General features: G+C 46.5%; 1 protein-coding gene across 4 annotated transcripts in view; it reads left to right on the forward strand.

Annotated features, from left to right (window-relative positions):
• Positions 1-515: 515 nt before the first annotated feature.
• kif1b (kinesin family member 1B) overlaps positions 516-21,517 on the forward strand; it is a 66,299-nt gene continuing 45,297 nt past the window's right edge. The window contains exons 1-5 of one of the 4 annotated variants that reach the window (XM_047040325.1): positions 516-883; positions 2,155-2,310; positions 19,573-19,649; positions 19,991-20,170; positions 20,447-20,512. In XM_047040325.1, the coding sequence (XP_046896281.1) occupies positions 2,205-2,310; positions 19,573-19,649; positions 19,991-20,170; positions 20,447-20,512 (429 nt within the window). In that variant the 5' untranslated portion in view covers positions 516-883; positions 2,155-2,204. The remainder of the gene's footprint in view (positions 884-2,154; positions 2,311-19,572; positions 19,650-19,990; positions 20,171-20,446; positions 20,513-21,517) is intronic. The other 3 variants (XM_047040323.1, XM_047040322.1, XM_047040324.1) reach the window with 3 other exon arrangements.

Consider the following 21,517-nt stretch of genomic DNA (forward strand, 5'->3'; position numbering starts at 1 on the left):
AATAAGACTTAGTGAACAGGTCTGTTTGAAATCTGTATTTAAAGACTTGCCAACCCGCCATTCAAACCGGAAGATTTTTCTCGACCTAAAAACGCTGCTAATAATAAACGACTTTATTCATTTTTCTAAACTCCAAAACTATTAAGATCCGCACATGGTTATTTTCTGAGAAAGACAAACAGTTCAGTTTACAGTGCTTGTTTTACTTTCACTCGTAATTTCTCGTAACGCAATTTCATATAGGTAAACCTAAGTATAATTAACTTATGGTAAATGGATAATTCTTTGATTTGGATTCTTCGGTAGGCCTATTCATCTCTCTATACCAGCGAATCTTGCGAATCCAAGTCCAGTTCTGGCAAACTGATGCTAGGCGGCGCCATTCAACTCTTGGTTCCCGTCTATACCTTCGTAGTGCGGTGACAGCGGCACGGGGAGCGGTAGAAAATCCTGCAGTATGGCGTCAGGATCTAAAGCTACTCCCTTTCCGTTTCTCACCATCACGATTGGCTTTCCCACACATTGCTCATCGACGAATCCCGTTCGATTGGCTTATCAGACTGGCAGTCAGTGTGGTCAAAAGGGAGTTGACGTAATCTTTTCAGTAAATCAAGGCATTCTATCCGTTCTTTTTCGCTTGTGTGCAGATATCCGGCCGCCTTTCATCCGAACAGGAAAATAACCTTATCAAGTAGGCACCGAATGCAGTGGAAACCTATATGGTGGCGACTGAAACAGCTAGGATGGGTATTTTTTATTTAAGTGGACTTTTTGAAAACATTTCTGCCAGCGTTCTCTGATAAACTAGATTAGCGATCATTTAAACGCCTAGTATTTTTCGCTGCTTTTGTATAGTGTTGTAGTCTTCGGTGGATCTTCAAAAGTGAGTAATACGGCATTTCTTGAATTCATAGGTTAGGTTAGGACATAGGTTACTTTAATATGGAGGTGAACCATATTTACACACAATGGTCTCTTATAATGTTTTGGTAGACGATAGCCTATCGCTTTGGGCTTGGAGGCATGTGTAACCTTACTTGCTGTTTTTTAATCACGCATGTGTCGCGGATTAAAAGCATTATGTCGAAAACATTAATGCTTTTTATTGTTGTTTATCTGAAACATTCAGTGCATTTGCACGAGGTAATCTGTACCAAATGTCAAGCAAGTTCCAGAATCCGGACAAGTAGTAGGAAGGCTCTTGAGATCGCCAGCCTGGAAAGGATGTCAGGCCGAATCGATAGATGGTTTATGACAGGCACAGTCGATAACATTTCAACATCTGCCTGTATGATTTTAGTGACAAGTTAGTTAGAATCACTTTAGAAAACACTGTTTCAATTTCCTCTACTGTGGCCCGTCCTGCAAAACAATCTAATCGATGTCGCGAAAGGCAACGGCATCGATAATGGATTGTAATCATAGTAGGCTACTAAAATATAAACGTAATTAACATCTGTTATTTTTGTTTAGCGTTATACAAAGTAAAACGTTTAAATTATTTTAACTAGCGTTGGCGGCTTGGTCCTGGCATAGGCCATACTAAATATGGTAGATACAGTTTCATGGGCGTATGCTTTGGCGAGCAGGCTGGCTGACTATAATTAGGCTACAAGATGAAAACATTGGTTTGTATTTTACGGTTAGTGCTAAATAGTGAAATAATATTACATTAAATGTTTCTGTGTTGAAAACGTAAATGCCTATGTTAGTGCAAAAACGCAAGGCCTAAGTTATGATGCGTCTGTTAGTCTATAAGCGATGGATCGGCACTACACATTTGATCTAAACAAAAATCATTAAGAAAAGGCCTAATTGAATAATTTGTGGATGTTATTAACTATGTTTAAGCATTGTAGCCTACCTCCCGTGTAGACTAGAGCGTCGCCATATTTACGCAGGCTAAGGCCTGGCCAATACAGTTGCTTTTGCTCCCTTTATAGGCTTGGGATTGATGTAAGGGAATTGCGTCTTATTTACATTTCGGTGTCATTTGATGTTAAACAAATCATTTTCAACCATGCATACGTCATATTTTTTCAGGGCTTATTTTGAATTAACTGATAGATCTGTACTGTTTAGTGTAACCACACACTACTTTTGTGTATTTCCAAGCCAATTTGTGTCTATAAAGTAGCTGTTTTCTTTCCCCAGGAGGGAAAACTTCGAAACTGTATTAGGGGAGAGAGTCCTAAACCACCGCCATGTCGGGGGCCTCAGTGAAAGTGGCTGTCAGAGTTCGTCCCTTTAACTCAAGGGAAATGGGAAAGGATTCCAAATGCATCATTCAGATGCAAGGCAACTCCACCAGTAAGTAATATTCACACACTCTTGTTCTCTCACACACACACACACACACACACACACACACACACACACACACACACACCGTGTTGTTCATCCTCAGTCACGGTGTGAGTCGGAGGAGGAGAACAGTAGGAGGAGAACTTGAGAACAATAGGGTAAGAAACTGTAGAATGAGAACAGGGTGAGAACAGAAGGATGAGAACTTGAGAACAGTTTTGGAGGGCACCAGAAGGATGAGAACATGAGAACAGTATTGGAGGGCACCAGAAGGATGAGAACTTGAGAACAGTAATGGAGGGCACCTGAAGGATGAGAACTTGAGAACAGTATTGGAGGGTAACAGAAGGATGAGAACTTGAGAACAGTAGGGTAACAGAAGGATGAGAATTTGAGAATGTGAGAACAGTAGGATAAGAACAGGAGCTGGAGAACAGTAGGGTGAGAACTTGAGAACAGATAGGTTAGAACAGTAGACACAGCAGTTTGAACAGGGATTCTAAACAACAGCCTCTCAGTGTGGAACCCTTCCCCTGCCAGAGGTGCATGGATGGCAGGCTAAGGTGTCAGAAAGGCTAAGCTGGTCCAGACATGACTGGAGCTGAATATGCCTGGTCCTGAAGGCTGTCCGCAGGGGGTTAACCACTGTTTACGTCCCGGAGTGACAATCCTGGTGGATGATGTCAGTGCTGTTCATCCTCATCTTTTGTCTTGTGACTTTTAGCAACTGATTTTTTAAAGATCAACAACCTTCATTTGCAGTCAGTAACTGTGTAAGCTTGTGTCATTGGTCTCCTTCGAATAGCACACGATGCTGATTGGTGATTAATATGGATGTTGTGTGGACTGGACACACTTGATATTCTGCTCAAAACTCGGACCCAACATCATGTGTCTTAGTGGCACTGAGCCACTGGTGGTTGGATGGAGATAAACCAGTACTGGGGCTCTTTTAGGGGCAGGGTGAAAGTTTAGTTATTGAAGTGGTTTGGAAGTCAACGGCAAGTCTAGCTGAAGGAAAGGATGCTTCCAAAAAGACTTTGTCAAAGACAAACCAGTTTCCCCAGGAGAGACGCTGTCTGGATGTAGTTGTGAATCCGGCCTGCCTGTGATTCTTCACGTCCTCCTTAAAAAAACAAAAACGTTTCCCTTAAGAAACTGCCATTGAAGGGCACAACATAACAATGAGGTAAATGTCACACACGTCAGGACAGCTTCCTGAAGACGCTCGTGTTTGATGAGAGAGAACGTTTTAGAAACCTGTTCTGTGAACCAGTTTTGGAGTTGATTGGCCTTGGTTGCTTGTCTCTAATCTCATCAGCTGATGTGAGTTTGTGTTGAAGGAAAAAAAGAAATTTATGCGGGAAGGTCGCGCATGCTACAGTACAGTGTCAATCAAAAACAAAAAACGGACAATCTTGCAGACAAATTAAATTCTGTGTTCTTGATTCGAGTCTCTGTGGATTTCTGTTGCGGCCTTGACCCCAGGGGGTGGCTGGTGTGACGCGGTGCTTTGTAGCAGAGCAGCGGAGGGATACGCAGTGTTTCTGGGGGGGTGGTGAGGCTGCAGTAAGACGGTCCTCACCTCCCGTCACATGGGCAGGTTGCAGAATGGGGAGTTGGCACTCTGCCCAGTCTGATCAGGCTTCCATAGCTGCGAGGCCTGTCTCATTAGGATGCTGAGAGATCGCAGCCTGTGTCACACACACACGCACATACCACAAACACAGTGCATGCACACACGCACTGTACACACCCCCGCCTCACACACACACACATGTATAAGCAGTGACACAGGGTGCCCTCTCTGTAGGTCATTCTTCAGTTGATTTACATTTCTCTACTGGAGCATTTTCCATTCTCCATGACCATCCCCCTGGTGTGTTCAGTCATAACACTCTCTGTTCACCTGTTCCTGTTGTCGTCTTCTTCTTCGTGGGTTGGAGGGTAGCGTCAACATGAGGTCAAGGACTCGCAAGCTTGATTGTTCACTTGAATTCATCCATGTTTTGGTTTCTATGGAAACCTCTGTCATAAACTGTACTTAGAGTGGCTTCAGTGAAAAATGTATTTATTTTGGTATGCCATCAGAGATCTTTTGCCCTAGTAGTTGGTGCTTACTTGCTGTAAGATCCCCATATGTGTATGTATCAGGGCTCATCTTATTTGTTATCATGTTCAGGAAATTTGTATAGATCTAAATCAAACCTTATCTCAGAAGACGGAAACAGCTGCTGTTGTACTTAGGACACATCTGTGTTTTGAAAAGACAGATTTACTGTCTGGAATTTCCCCATCAAATAATTTGGAGACACTTGTTATCCTGGTCACTGGTCACTAATCAGCCTCTCGAATCTTGTTGTCGCTACTGTGTGTGAGAAATGACAGTAACCTCTGTTGTTCAAAGGAAACAGAGAGAGTTGTCAGCCTCATGTTACGTGTCTGTAAAGATGCCTGGTCAGCTTGCTTAGAACAGCTGTTTAAACCGGGTTGTGTCACACCCCTTATTGTTTTCATTTGCCCAAGGGCAGTGTGTGTGTGTGTGTGTGTGTGTGTGTGTGTGTGTTTAGCGAGGGGCCCGGCTACACCCTAACCCCCTTTACCCTCTACTCCGAGAGGGGTAGCCTTTCAACGATGGGGATTGAGGAGGCGGTAAATTGATTACTGAGCGAACAGCGGATGAATCGTGGTTCTCTGAGAGCACGGAGGACCTGATACAGGCCTCTCAGCGCAGCCCCTCATGGCATACCAGAGCCAATGTCATTAGAGGGAGATGGAGGGAGGGTCTAAGTGGTGCTGCCGGATGTAGCGTCCTCTCTCTTGACGGGGAGCTCTGGCTGCAGACCACAGACTGGCCCTCCTTCCAGCATGATCCTGGTGTGTTGAGCAAGGGTACACACACTCACAATTGTGCACACACACGTACACACAGGCCTCTGGGTCATTACGTAACCTGCTGTGTTATTTTTCTCCACTCAACCGAACCTGAGAATAAGGCTCATGTATGAAGTAGTCATGGCCGTGCTGAGCAGCTGAGCAAGTCTTTGTGTGTGTTAGCGTGAGAGGCTAACCAGGCTAACTGGGATGTTAGGAGCCTCTATGTTAGTGTGAGAGGCTAACCAGGCTAACTGGGATGTTAGGAGTCTCTATGTTAGTGCGAGAGGCTAACCAGGCTAACTGGGATGTTAGGAGTCTCTATGTTAGTGCGAGAGGCTAACCAGGCTAACTGGGATGTTAGGAGTCTCTGTTAGTGCGAGAGGCTAACCAAGCTAACTTGGATGTTAGGAGTCTCTATGTTAACGCGAGAGGCTAACCAGGTTAACTGGGATGTTAGGAGTCTCTATGTTAGTGCGAGAGGCTAACCAAGCTAACTAGGATGTTAGGAGTCTCTATGTTAGCGCAAGAGGCTAACCAGGCTAACTGGGATGTTAGGAGTCTCTATGTTAGCGCAAGAGGCTAACTGGGATGTTAGGAGTCTCTATGTCAGCGTAACATGCTAACCAGGCTTAGCAGGCTAACTGGGATGTCAAGAGCCTCTTTGTGTCTAGTTTGATTCACACGTCTTTGGTTCCTTTCACTGTCCAATCATCTAGAGAGTCAATGTGTTGAACTCCATGGCTCTATATTTATATGAATAATGGTTGTATGGTTATGCTTATAAGCATTTGACAAACTGGTCAGTGGTGAGTTTGTAGTCATGCCTTCACACATTATTTTTGTTGAGTGAAACTCTTGAGGGTTAGAATCTGTGGCAGCAATGTGTGAAGATGTGTAGGAGAGGGTCCACTCCGGTCGAAACCCTTCTGTCGTTATCTGTTGATAACGTTCTGCTGAGTGCTTCAACGGAGTTCAGGATGGATTTCGACCTTTTTGATGGGGAAAAAACCCTGAAACCCAAATTCCACTGGGACTGACTGAACAAAGGCCTGAGAGGGGTAGGGAGAGGGACTGACTGAGATAACCAAGACGTCAATCAAATCCAGCTCCACTGATATAGGCTAGATGACGGTTTGTTGAAAGAGGTAGATAGACAGAGGAAAAAAAGGGAGGCAGAGATTAAAGGACAGAGAGAGAGGCGGAGGAAGAGAAAGGCAGAGAGAGGCAGAGGGAGAGAGAGAGAGAGAGGCAGAGAGAGGGAGAGGGAGGACAACAAAAGCCAGGGTGATTTCCGGTGCCACGGTTTGGGCTAAGGGATGGTCATCCTACCGCTGAGTCTTCCACAGACGTGGGCGGCTGACCTGATTATGGCCGCTAATCCTGGAGCTGGCCCGAAGTCTTCCCAGCTCTGAAGCCTAATCCCCTCACAGGTGCTCAGCGCACACCCTCTCTGGGCGTCACCTCCCGCCGCGCGCTGATCTCACGCTGGCGTTGTTTAGACGTGTGACTGACACACATTTGCAGTAGTTGAAGAGCAGACACACGTTCCAGACCAGGCCCCTAATGAGGTGAGCGGACAGGCAGACAGGCAGACAGTCTGTCAGTAAATGTAATTAAACCTGTGACCAGAGTTTAAAGTTTTTTTTTTTTACACCATTTAATCATTGTTGTTCAGCTGGATTTCCTGAATTTAACTGAGGACTACTGTAGAAATGCAGCATACCTGCCTAGCAACCAGGCAAGCCTGTCTCAGTCTATAACACTCTGTCTTGTCGACAGTCCTAGGAAGCCATTACACCGTCCCTGGTGATCGTATGCCATTCACTCTTATGATGGAGGACACCTCAAGCACGCAATACTTCTGTACTGGACGAAACATTCTGCTTCAGGGAAACTGCTTTAAGGAAATAGCACTTAGTTTTTAGCCTATTCACTTCATGTTAAAACCTTGCTGAAGAAAAGGACCTTGACATTGTATTTGTTTTGCTTTGTCATTGGTATTGGATAATAGTTTGTTGAAGGGGTGGTATTTGTGAGAGAAGCCGTGCAGTAAACTACCCAGAGTAACGATACATGATCTTCCGCACACAAAAGCCTATTAATAAACTGCTGCACACCACTTTTTCACCTCCTAAGGACGTCTGCCAGTTGAGGTGTTCACCCTCGTCACCTCTCCTCCTACCTCAGTGTTACCTTCTACTGCGTTTCAGTTTCAGTTTGACTCAGTGCTTTGTTAAAACCGAAAATGGTCCCTCAGACAACGGTTTCCATGAACCTTGTCCTCAACCTAACAATGACCACAGGCTGTAGCCGTAACACAAACTTTGGTTTTGATTATTAAGCCAACAAGACCCACCGTCACTAAGCCCCTCCCTCCTCTGAGTTATTTTTCCAAAGTCAAAACCTCGATGAGTCAAGTATTTATTTATTTTTTGCTACATATTTCTCTGACTGACATCATGACATCTCGTAATGTGTTGCAGATGTGTCCTGAAGTTTAAGACGCTAATAAAATAAGGATCAGTAAAGTCGCAGTGTGTATTATCCTGAGAGAAAAATAGAAGTTGCTTGCACTTGGACATCCATGATATTTGTGTTTTTGTTCAAAAGGGAAACCGTAACCAAATCTCTCTGGTTTTAGTGACTGTGCCAAACCAACACTGTACGAAACAAGAACTTCAAACTAAAACTTAAGCCTACAACAGACATGCAAATTGAGTAAACTGTTTATAAAGAAATGAATATCAATTGAGATTTATGATGCTACTTAAGCTGAGGCTATGCACAGGACAATCAGCTAATAGGAATCTCCTATCTGTCCCAGGTTCAAATTCAGTGGCACACAATAATGCGATTATAAAGATACCATTTTGCTTACGCTATATTAGCTGGCACACCAACAAAAAATCGTACAAATTGATTATCATCATAATATTGCATCCGTTGTCATCTACACTGGCACGGTGATGGAGAGCCATCATTTCATTGTTCACCTTTAGAGGTTATTTTCCAATAATGGGTTGGTGGCAGTTTAGTTTCCACCTCAGTATTTTGAGTATGCTAGCACTTCCCACTGGTGGGGTTGGGTGCATTTTGATAAAGTGGCTTGCTGTGTGTTCCTTCCTGCATAGAGGGAGTGGGGAGGAGGGAGATGGAGGAGCAGAGAGAGAAGGAGAGAGATGGAGGAGCAGAAAGTAGAGGAGGGGGAGGGGAAGCAGCTACCATGTAGCAGCGTCGGGAGAGAGTCGGTGAAAGTGGTGAAGGGGCGGCGGTCACGTGTGGGGGGGGGTGTGAGGACGCGACACAGCTGAGCTACTGGGAAAGATGAGGCTTTTGCCGGCGTATGCTCTCCCCCCCTCCCCGTTCACAATACGCTCAGGAGTGCAGGAGAGACCGAGACAGAGAGATGATGTTCACTCGCTGACCCGACCTCTGGAGAAGGTTGTTGTTGTCTTGTCGGCTCTGCGCCTCTTCCCCCTCTCTCTCTTCCACCTCTCTCTCTTCCCTCTCTCTCTCCCCTGGTGAGGAGAGATGGATGTTTAACAGTTCCTTCTCCAAGTAGGATGGTATCCTTTTGGCTGCTGGCCTCCAGCCAAAACAGATCCATTAGGTTTATTAATATTACTGGAGATGAAGCCCCCTCTCTCATGCTCATGTTAATACAGCACAGTACACGAGTCCTGTGAAATCTCCGATCTCCTCCGACTGGACGGTTCATCGAGTTTAGCATGAGACGGACCACGAGTCTGAAAAGTGTGTGTGCGCGTCTGTCTGTGTGTGTTTTGTGTGATTGTACAAGTGTGTTTTATATGTGCGATTGTGTGAATGTCTCCTATGTCCTCGCAGACGTGCAGTTTGAGTAATGGGAAAGACGAGCATGGCTAGGAGACGCACGCGCTTGTCCGAAAACAAACGTGATCCAAACTGGCGTGAGGATGAAACTGTAGTGAAGGGAGCTGTGTGGGGCACACTCTCTAATGTACTTACAGCATTCTACATGCTATAACAGCATGGAGAAGGTGGCTTACTGTTGGAATCGTTTGCATTCCGATATCAATCTGATGTTCCAATCCGACGCTCAATGTTCTATTTAAGACAACACCATTAGAAGTGTTGTCATGTTTCTCCTGTAGAGTCTCTGTACTCACAGTTCTCTCCCAGCTCCATCCTTCTATCCTTGCAAGACAGCTGGATTCATGAGACCATGCACACGTTCCATCTTGCCAAGCTCCAAGTTATCCATCTGTGCCCGAACCACAGTGGTTCCTCAGTCCTGTGAGGAACTACTGGCAGATACAGGCATAGTTCAAGTTAGCCCATAATAGGTGAGGATAGATGGTTCATCCAATCACCTGCCAAGTACATTTAGTCATTTAGTGATTTTTTTTTTTCCAAACTTTCCACAGTCTCCAAGAACGACTTCCCAGATGGGTATGTGTAACAAACCCTCCAGCGAGTCGGTTCACCCATCCTCCTCCTCCCACAGCTCCCTGACGACGCTAGCTGGAGCTAAGGCCTCAGAATGGGCTGTTTAGCTGGAGCTCAGGCCTCAGAATGGGGTGTTTTTGTACTTGAGGTCGGGACCCTGCCTACTCCCTTCCCGTTCTGGCCTGCTACCCAGGACTGGTGGAACGAGCACTGCACTTTCCCACAGCCAGACCTGAATGTGGGTTTAGTCCTGAGCCCCAGCCCCAGCGCTGTTCTTCTCCCAGGCCCTGGCTGGTGTCTCCCTGGCCTCCCACAGACCCAGAGAGCTGAATGAGGGAGGCTAGCGGGAGAGCTTTGTAGTCCAGGCACGACCAGCTGGTGGGACACCATGCTCTCTGTGGATCATTCCTGAGACAGGGAGGGAGGGAGGGTGGGGAGGCAGGGTGGGGAGGCAGGGTAGAGAGGGTGAAAAATAGGAAGAGAGAATGAAAAGTACAAGAGATTGGGTGGGAAGGAGGGACAAAGGGGAGAGCAAGGAGGGAGGGTGGAAAGGAGAGCGAGAATGAGAAAGTAAAGAGTGATGGGAAGGAAGGTAGGGTAGAGAGGGACATGGGGAAGGCAAGTGGTCGGTAAGGGGGGGATGGGGAAGTATATTATTTTTAATTAATAAGTGGAAGTTTCCTCCTGGTGATTGGTTCCCTGGAACCTCTGCCTTGGAAATGCGGCCGTCTCATGCTGCTCAGCTGGGCTAATACCTTACAGCTAATTGAGATTACACACACACACACACACAGACGCACTCACACACACATACACGGATGCACGCACACACACACACAGACGCACACACACAAACACACACAGAGACACACACAGGGGACACACACTGAGTTAGCCATTTCCGCCGGCCACAGGGGAGATAAACGCTAGATAAAAGGTTCTAGTCAGGCGATAAGACTTCTGTTGTCCATATTTGGGCTTCCTGAGAGTATACTATTCTCTAACTCGTTTAAAAAAAACACTATTAGCACTTTCTTTTAATTTAAGAATTTACCATATTGTCATGTGAGAGACTGTTGTGTTTATGAACATACATTTTTCAAGCAAAGGCGCTTGAGAGGCGCTCAAGAGAGGTAGATTTTCTCTCGGTAGAAGCTAGCTGAGTAAACACCCTTCTCGTTTGTAAAATGAATGTCTGCTGAGAGACTATTATGTTAGCATGTCCGACTAGCCATCCAAACCTTCCGTATCCGTGTGGCCCATGGCAACAAGGTCAACCATGGGATGGAGATGTAAGTCCAGTTTATGATTCTGTAAAATCTCTCAACCATTCTAAGCGATGTGTTCCCACATTGCAGTGAAGACCGGCAAGTGTGATTTATTCTTTCCCTGCAGAACATGTGCAAGTCTTGCACCCATTTTTACGCAAATATTTATTTGTCTTCATTATTTGAGTGGTAGAATATACACATAATGTTACACATAATGTTTTATTTGATTAATTAATTTTTCTTAACTTTTTCAACAAATGCATCTATGCCTAAGACTTTTGCACAGTAGGCATACTGTACTTACTGGCCCTTCCAAAGTCATTTTGGGAATGAGACCTCTTGCCTTGGCTGGGCTCTGATGGACAGTTTAACCTGCACAGGCTGATGTTTGGAAAGCTTTCCAGGACAAGTAGCTAATTTTAAAATGGGACAAGCTTCAGTGTAAATAGGTGCACTATGTCTTGTTGAGTGAGGTTGAGGCCTGTCCCATGGTTTATCCAGGACCACCACTAGTTTGTAAAAACATTTGATAAACCAAAGATTGTATCTCATAAAGATGCAAGTGTTTTTTTTTAAAGATATCTAAAATACAATCATCTTTCCCTGACTGTTCTTCAATAAAAATGTGTTTTTTAAACAATGTCTGTGGTTTTTATCTCAATATGCCTTTGATAGACTTCTTTTTTTTAATTATATTACATGCTTTCATCATTAGCAGTTTTGCGGGCTGTGATGCCAGAGTTGGTAACATGGTCAGGGTATTGCAGGAGCATGCCCTGCCCCCCTCACTCGACACGGGAGGGGTTTGGAAAGACCTTTGATCTTTGGCAAGGCACCTGCATGAAGGAGGAAGGGAGGGGAGAGACCTGCTACATGAGAATGCGTGTCTCGGGAGCTATATATACAGTTGGAACGATATTTCCTACTGTAAACTCACCTGAACACTATGCCGTTAAGGTACAGCCAGTAAGTTGTTGGCCTACGAGACGGCTTCCTTGTCCCTTTGATTTCACTTCACGTCTGCTCCCCCTCCCGCTTAGTGATTTAGAAATTATGCAAATACAGTTTCATGGTCATATTTCACAACGTCAGCTTGAAAAAATTATAAATGTTACTGTTGTCCTTTTTTTCCATGGGACGCGTTGGTGCATTCATGCATGTCAGTACCTTAGTTGCAAGGTCAGTGAGTGTACCCCTCGCTATTGTCGTTTTCTATGGAGCTGGTGAATGTAACCTTGCTGGCGCTGCACGTTCTCTCTCTGCTGGCTTCTAGAATCCTCTCCGCGACCTCTGTCACGGTCCAGGACCGTCTGTCCAAGCTGCAATGGCAGAGCCCACTCCAGCGCTGGCGCTAACCAGTGTACCACTCTACCATGTGTAGGGAGCCGGTCCTGTGGGTTTGGGTTAACTGTTTTGAAGCCTTGTTTCGATTTCTTTTTTTTACGGGATGAACAGGTTGATAATGGATAATATTCATGAAATATTTTAAGGTTAAACGGGTTAGATTTGACCCGAAGTCAGTTGGAGGATGATAGGACCCTGTGAACATACGCTCCGTTGTGTAGCGCGTTAGATTGTACTGTTGTCAATGTGTAGCGTAAACTTCATGGCGCTCTCTTGTGTAGTGCACCTTGTGTAAAGCTAGCTTCAGTAGCGCTAGCTTCTTCACGCAGTGTCTGTGGAATGCCAGGAGACGGGACTGTCTTTGGGAGTTCTTTGTGGCCTGAAGTGCAGCGGTGTGTAGCGGAAAGGTTGGATTGTCTGAACTCCACCCATTCCTTCCTGTCTGTCAGTGGTGCTTCTCCTTTTGACATGGGTAGGACCAGCAGCCATCTGCTGCAGTATAAATAGACAGCACTCAAGGTTCAGCAGCTGGCTTGCAGACCAAGACTTGGACTCACTACCCCAGGGGTTTTCAGACAAATGGAAAGACAACCACACCTACTATCAACCCCACACCCACCCCAAAAAACCCAACCCAATTTAGTTTAGTGTTCCCTCACAGAAAACGGCTTCTCTCCCAGCTGCTGCTATGACCAGTGTTTAAGGCCACGGCTGGTTTCAGAGGAAAATTGTGCCGATGCATTAACAGCTGTGCAACCAGATTAAAACGAAAGTCTGGGTCAAAACGCCATGGCGTTCTGTAACACACGACTTCCTTTGTGTTGTTGTCACAGTTATTTAGGTCATTGCATCCGTGGATGATCAGATTGTCAAGTTTGTAGCTTTTCACCGTCATGGTAGAGATAAAATCCTCTTTATGCTACTCGAAGCGCCTGCCTGGCCTGTTATCTACGTGTTTATACAGACTGCGCCAACACGGCACGCTCAAGAAGGGTCAAGTTCCGTTGACCCCAGTCGCCCTGCAAACCCAAAAGAGTCTGAGCCATAGAAAAAGGTCCCCGTTATATTGATGAACGAGGCTAAGCCAAACGGCAACGAGGGGGTTATTGCGAGGCTGGGAGTGAAAAGAGGCTGTTGTCTATGGCAGAGGGGAACAGGACACATAAAGGCTTGTCATAACAGATGACCTCATGTATTGTGTGGGCTCTTTAGTGTGCCCCTGGCTCTCTGTCCCCATGCATTGTCTTGGATTTTCCTGTGTTTTGTTTTTTTCCTTCCTCCTCTTCTCTCCTCTCATATATCCCAGAAGTGTCAAGTGTGTTTGCCATTTGTATCTAACACGTACAAGCTTAGGCCTACGAGTTGATCTTCAAAAACTTTTCTACATTTAAAAACAATGCTAAGCTAATGTGAACTGTACAGATCCTTTTATTAAGTAACATAAAACATTCTCTTGATGCTAGTATTTATAGCCTATGTCGTGATCATGGGATTTAATTCTCATTTGGCTTTAGATTTTAGTATTTTACGGAGGAATAGTGTCCCTCTGTAAGGGGAGAATGACGAGAGTCGTTTTCTAAGTGGCTGCAGAGCCGTGTGAACTCCATGCCTCCCCCTAGAGTTGCAGTCATTACTCTGAAGTAATGACTCACCTAATGAATTAGAACCTCGGCGTACAATTAACATTAAGGGGATTAAAGTTGGCCATAGTCTGGGATGTTGCCCTAAAGACGAAGTTTACAGTATCAGAAATATGAGCGGTCGGTGTGACGTGATCTAATGGTTAGATAATCTCCAGGCCTTGAAACCCAGACAGTGGGCGTGAAGGCTTTTCAGAGCGTCTTTTGTTGTCCGCGCGTGATCTGCATAGTTTTGCATGTTGTTTTCTGGAATTGAAATACGTTTAGTAATGGATAATCCAAAATGAGCTGGCTATTGAATGATCTTGAAAACCTGGCACAGAGGTGTAAAACTCTGTCCTGAGACAAAGCCAGTCGATACAAGTGCCTTGGCCAAGTCGTGTTTGTAAGGGCTTTCAACGTGCTCGGTGTTAACATGCGCTGCTGTACTGCCCCCACGGAGCCAACACAGATCCCATGTCACAGTTTCTGTTTCTGTAGACGTGCGTCTTGTGTTTTGGCCGCGACGCTCTCAGCTGCTTGACGGGGAAAGTGGTCCTGAGCTCGTTTTAGCTCCCGTCGGATTCAGCGGCGGCCAGCGAGTGGCACCTGTGCCTTCAGCCCCGGTGACCCCACATCCGCCAAACAGATTGAGAACCGCATGCAGAGTGTGTCACCGGTCAGGATAGAATGTGTGTTGTTCACTTTTCCGTTTCCTCTTTCTTAACGGGGGGGGGGGGGGGGGGGGGGGGACTGTGTTATAACCTCAAGCAGGCTTTGTCTGAACCTTCAGTCTGTGACTCTTTAGCTGTCCCAAGCATGACCCAGGTGTGTTGACAGCTGGAAAGAGGAGGTGAGGGAGAAACACAGATAGAAGGAGTCTGAATTCTCTGAAATAATGTATTCAGAGATTAGTACTGTTACATCACTTCCCGCCCATATGCACACAGGCCCCAGGGAAGCCATTAAAATTTCCCCAGCCTTGTAGAAAAGGCACGTGGTAATTGCAGTTTTGTACGTTTTTCTCATTCTTTATTTCAATGAATGTCTGGGTCCTCGAAGCCATTTAGCCTTCTCTTCTTGTCTGTTTCTTTGTTTCGTTCTGAAACTGTGTTCAGTGTTTTTTCATCCGGGTTGCTGCTTTCACCATCAGCTATTGATCGTTGAAGGCTAACCGCTAGCAGGTCCTTGGAGGGTGACTGAAGGAGAGTAGCTGAAACATGCAGCCATTTTAGGGTCGGCTTGTCTGGGACAGGATTCTCAGGTGAATGAGGGAGGGATTTTAGTCGCCATCTGGTGATCGTAGACAACCTACAGTCCAAAGACTGTGACTGTCTCCGTCCTTCATAATAAAAGCCCCAAGTTGGGGTAAACACCCGGGCACAAAATGGTCCACGTTCGAGCAGAAAGGAGGAGGATGGAATAAAGTGCGATTTCATCCCCTGGGTTTTTTTGTAAACAGAGAACGCGTTTTTGCAGGCCCCTATACCTTTTGGACGTCTTGGAGGAGTAAGTGGTCCACATCCTCTCAGAGGCGATGGGAAAGCGTAAACATAAGCCGTGGCCACCCACTACTTGCCTCGCTTCTGAGTCATCACGTTAAAGAGCTAGCCTAGCAGGTCACCTATAACTGAGGTAAATTAAACACATTTACTAATCGGCCCCTCTCGCCGATGGCTTCTCTTAATTCTTCCGCTGAGAGAACCAAAGTGTGGAAATACTGAGTCATCCTCACTTGATCCTGATAAGACAGAGAGGTACGTGGCCAAACGGGGGGAGTGGGGGGGTTCTGATGACGACAGCACGGAGGCACCGAGGTTGTTTCTCTTACAAGATGGCGGAGCGCTGGTCTGAATGTCTGCCGTGATGACCCACCCTGCTCTCCCATCTCGGTGACTGATGGGGGGAGTGTACCTGAGGGACGAGGACTGGGGGGTTCACATGGGGGCTTCTTCTCTCACGTGTTAGAGACCAGAGTTGGCGGCCAGTTAGAATTTCAGTGGTTAAACATGGAAGGGTTGTGTTTTCATCGTAGACTGACACCTAAGGTTATGTTATGGCTGTTCGTTTTTTAATGAAAAAGCAACTTATTGGATTTCGTTTTCCCCGACTGTCACGTTAAGTAGCTTAATGTCTTAGTTACAAATCCTACTACTTTCACTGTGTATGCCTCCTTCCTGTGCAGCAGTGCTAACAGGATTTGGAGCATAAATGCACACAGCTTGAACATTAATTGCGTTGTAATTGTCCACGAAAAAAAATGTTTTGTTGAAAAAATTAACCATCATCTCTTTACCGTGCAGAGTGAGAGCGAGTGAGAGAGAGCGAGCGAGCGAGCGTGAGCGAGAGAGCGAGAGAGACAGCTCCTGTGCCTTATGTCAGGGGTTGTCATAGCAACCGGAATCCGGTCCTGTACCTGTTGCCATGGTTGAGAAGGGGCAGAGACTTTTGATTAAAAAAATTCAGTCACCATTTGATGTCAAAAGCAAACCAGGAGATTGGTTTGTATGTGGATAAGGCCTTATATGTAGATATCCATTTGTTTATCTTTTTCTCATCAAATCTAGGAATGCTAATTCATTTTCAAAGATATTTTGCAAAAGATCCCTCCCCCCCACACACACACACCTGAACTGAGTGAGTGATGAAACGTTGCGAAAGCTGGGCAGGGTAGGTGAGCCACGCTACATGAACATGGAGCATGCTCTGTCACTGTCCTGTACACTGAGCACTGAGTAGGCTGGGGAAAAAAGAACACTATAAATAAAAGGTGAAAGACAAAATTCAGGTCAAGGTACTTCACTCTTGAACATTTCATGACCTTCTCTTCATTTACATTCAGTAATTTACATCTTCTCCAGAGGACTCTTCAAAATAGGTTGCTGATTACCCCATCAGATAAGGCTCTCATCTGTATATTGAACAACCTTTTCCACCCGAGAAAAAGATAAACGCACACTGCCACTTAGGCTACTTCTCCCCCAGCCCCATCTTTGTCAGAAACCTGAAACCATCAACTACCAGACAGCACATAATGATGTCTATCCTCCCCCATCCTCCTCTTCGCCTTTGCCCTCTCCTTTCTGCCAGCCTTCCCATGCGGCCCTCAGTATTGCCAATGTTTTGCACAACCTTTCACCTTCCCCTGCGACAAAAAATCGAATCTATCGACAAAACTACCGACTTTCTGCTTTCGTTGTAGCTGCCAGCCCAACTTAACCCCGCCCACAAATTTGATCAGGGCGGGCTTTATACGATGATGGAGAGATGATCAACAGTAACGTAATAAACCACGTCACCGCGAGACGTGACTCGGGAACGCAGGCGACAACAGGGACACGCGCGAGCCAGCCTAGCGGTTAGCCACCTAGCTCGTAACGGTCCCCCTGTCCTCATGCCCATAACTGGGTGTGGAAAGTGGTTCTGTCACAGACACATCATCATCAGCTTGTTTTTTACTGCTGAGCCTGGCCGCGTGGCGTTGGAACTCAGGCAGCCGGCCTCTTTAATAGCCCCTGTAGATTGTTCCAGGAAAGGGGGAATAAGGGCGCTGGTAACGTAAATCCCCGCGGGACTCTCCTCGCACATGGGCTCCAGTTTCCCTTTGGACTCAGGTCAGAGGTGAGACAGTGCTTTATTTAGCCCCCCACCCACCCCATCCTTTCTCCCCTTACCCCTCTCTTCATCTCCTCCAGCCCCCTCCTCCTCTCCCCCACTCATCCTCATCTCCCACACCCATCTTCTCTCCCCCATCCCTCTCCTGCCCCAAAACGACGCTGTCTGTCTGCTCACAATGATGCAGACCAACTCACTATACTGGGTTAGGGATTTGTATTTTACCGGCAACTTTATTGAAACCTCCTTTCCCAACAGAGTACAGTCACCACGGCAGCAGTCACCACGGCAGCAGTCGATTTCCTCCTCCTTCTCCAGGACACTGTGTGCCTTCCTGCGAGCATGTGACCTGCAAGCGCAGGGGGATATGCAGCCCCCCTCCTTACCAACTGCATTATTGATCAGCGCAGAGAGACTTCTTCACACACACACACACACTTTCTCACACTCAGAGACACTCACACACACACGTTCGCTCACTTAATCACACTCCCACACACACACACCCTGCAGGAGACCTCTGAATGCCAAGCCCTGTCAAGCACCCTCAGATGCAGTAGTCCTGACCAGAGGTCTAATTGGGTAGTTGACTGTATGTTGGCCATTTCCAAGCACAAGGGCTCATTATTGGTGTGTCACGCAGATTAGGGGACATAATACAGAATGAAGAAAGGGCCGTTAATGCCTGAACAGGACATGTTAAACCCGCAATGGAATCCATGAATCCAACCTGACTGGATGGGTTTTTCCCCAGCATACCACAGTTGCTGTTGCCGGTGTGTTTGGAGCGTTGCTAGGCCTAGCACACCCGTTGCTCCAGTCAGTCTATCCCTCTTTTTTCCACTTGCCCTCCTCTCGTCCTCCACCCCTCCCCCTCTCCACTCCTCTCTCTGATGGCGGAGGTATGCGTTTGTCTGCGCTGCCGTTGCCAACTCTGTAGATTGGCCTGAACTCGAACAGGACGGCTCAAGCCAACTGGGGTGCAATCTGTCAAGGGGTGGTGGGGTTATGGGGGGAGGTGGGAGGGTATGGGGGGCGTGGGAGGTGGGAGGGGGGAGGGTATGGGGGGCGTGGGAGGGGGGAGGGTATGGGGGGCGTGGGAGGGGGGAGGGCATGGGGGGCGTGTGAGGGGGGAGGGTATGGGGGGGAATGGAGGAGGTGGTGGGTGCTTTCAGCAACAACTGGAATGCTAATATCTACAAATATCCTACAGTACATTCCTCTGTCCCCCCCCTCCCTCCCCCTTTCCCTCTCTGCCAGCCGTGAGGCGTAGCTTTCTGTTTGTGTGCAAAGCTGGGACATCTGTACCGGTGGGACTAGCTAGCATGGCTGAGAGGGACGACATGCCGGGCATGGCTGCAGATTCCTGTCCATTAAGAAATGTCAATGTGGCCTGAGGGAGGGGAGGGCCTGCTGGGTGGGTGGGTGGGTGGGGGAGAAATGTTGTGTCATCATTGTCCAGCCTTATGCACCGAAACAACAGCTGATGGTCGTGTGTGTGTGTGTATAGAGAGAGAGGGGGGGGGGGGGTTGTGCATTACATTGTCAGCATTCTGACTGTCCTCCCCAACTGGTGTTTAATACATAGAAAAACCAAGTACAATGGTAGGGGTTTCTCCTCCCAAGTGAGGTCCCTGAATTGGTTGAGACAGATTTCGTACATTTCCTTATTTGTAAAGCCCAGGCTGTCAGTTTCAGTTCTACAAAAGCTAAACGGCTCAAAGTCTCGTGAGGTTTTCAGAGTCAGCCTGCATGTCTGATGTTTCTAAATATATCTGTTTTTATCTCTGCTCTGATTCATAAAGGCAAACTAAAATATGAGGGATTTCTCAACCATTTCCAAACATCCACAGTGCAGAAAGATGATGTTGTTGTTATTGTTGGGACTACCAGAGCTAAACTAACATTGCTTGGACGAAACACTGTATGTTTTCCTTTCAAAACAAGGGACTGCTGTTTTTCAACCCCTGTCAATTAGTGGTTGCATTTGAGGTGAAAGCATGAGAACGTGGGTGCGAGCGTCATCACTCTCTTCCATTCCCTGTGCTTTTGTTGGTTTGGGATTTTAATAATGAAAAGCTGTGACATTAATGTGTTTTTCTTCTCCCCAACAGCCATCCTCAACCCCAAAAACCCAAAGGAACCAGCAAAGAACTTCAGTTTCGACTACTCTTACTGGTCACACACTACGGTATGCCCCCCTCTCTCCCCCCCGCACCCCCACCCAGTAGGTCCTCCTGGAAGGAAGAGCAGTTCTTTCTGTTCTGTTGCATGGTGACATGTATACAGAATTCCTTTGGTAATATTTCATATTGTTACCTTAATTCACACAAACAAGCCTGCATATCTTCCTCCTAGCTTTCTGTCTTTTCCCCAAAATGGCTGACAACATTTGCCACGATTTTCTTTTGGACAAAGCTAGATTCTTGAACTAACAACCAAAACAAGCCATTTGTAGGGCTACATGTGTGTGTGTGTGTGTGTGTGTGATACATCGTAAAACTGTTTTTATTTATTTATTGCTCCTTACAGACCGAAGACCCCTGCTTCGCCTCACAGACGCTTGTGTTCAATGACATCGGTAAAGAGATGCTGCAGCACGCCTTCGAAGGCTACAATGTCTGCATCTTTGCCTACGGCCAGACCGGAGCTGGCAAGTCCTACACCATGATGGGCAAGCAGGAGGACGGGCAGGAAGGAATCATTCCCCTGGTACGACCTCTGTGAACCACGGCATTGGCCCTAGAATGTTCGACTGTTGGTGTTCTAGATTGTTCACCTGTCTCTGTTCTAGAATGTTCACACGTCAGTGAGCTTACAGCATTCAGAAACGGGTCATCTACCTTCCGATCTACTTCTGTTTGCTTCTCGTCTCTCTCTCCTTTCTTGACTGTAAAACAATGTCTCTCTCTCTCTCTCTCTCTCTCTCTCTCTCTCTCTCTCTCTCTCTCTCTCTCTCTCTCTCTCTCTCTCTCTCTGTGTTCTCAGCTCTGTGAAGATCTCTTTGAGAAGATCAATGACAGCAACAAAGGGGATCTCTCCTACTCCGTGGAGGTGAGTGCCATGTCCTCTCCTGGGTTCTAACTCCTCCTCCGCCCCTCCTACCGACCCTCGGAGTCCCGTTAAAACACATCCAGATGATGAGTCATCCCAGGACCTGGCAACGCAGCGCCTCGCTGTGCTCTGATAATATTAGCCCTCCATCATCTTCACATTAGTCGCCAGACTAAGACGGGGGAGAGGGAAGAGGAGGGGGAGGGGCGGCCCTAGCAACGTTCTAGTAGAAGAACACCTCAGCTAGTCCCCTCATGTTTACCTAAAGCGGCTTCAAATGAAAGTCTCTGAAACTCTGAAGACCAAACAGAGTAGGTGTGATTCCGTTTTAGATTCAGCAGGAGGCTGTTGGCTCACACGGAGGTTTCATAACTACGTCGCTCTTCAGTTTAGATCTGGCTCTTTCTCCCACCCACCCCCCCCCCCATTCCAGCTCAAATAACGATGGTAACATAATGTGTGCATGTGCATCACTTGTCTTAGGTTAGCATAGGTTTATAAGGTTAGTATAGGTTATTTCAGCTACTGGTTGCACTGGTTGCACTATCAGCAATATTGCGCTATTGTACTTCACTTGTCTTAGGTTAGTATAGGTTTATAAAGTTAGTATAGGTTAATATGTGTATTTAGAGGTTTAGTATACTGTATTGAATATGGTATATTATTCTATAGTAGGAGGTTTACTATATTTTTGCTTATCATAGATTGTAATCTATGTTCTGTGTACCTATGTTATGTTATGCCAGGTTGCTTTGCGTTGTCTTGTCCTAAGAATTTCAGTGCCCAGTCTGACTCTGTGTTGTTCTGTGCATCTGACAATGAAAGACTTGAACTTGAACTTCATCATTTCTCAAAATACGATCCCCCTCCCTAAAAAACTAAATCAATGCCGGCGTAGCTTAACCAGTGTAGCTCCAGCCATGCTAGCCTGATCCTGGCCGTCAATGATCTAGAATGTTCACCTGTCTGTGTTCTAGAAGGGACACCCGTCAGTGTTCTAGAATG

The sequence above is a fragment of the Hypomesus transpacificus genome, chromosome 18, assembly GCF_021917145.1.
Source record: "Hypomesus transpacificus isolate Combined female chromosome 18, fHypTra1, whole genome shotgun sequence".
Lineage (NCBI taxonomy): Eukaryota > Metazoa > Chordata > Actinopteri > Osmeriformes > Osmeridae > Hypomesus > Hypomesus transpacificus.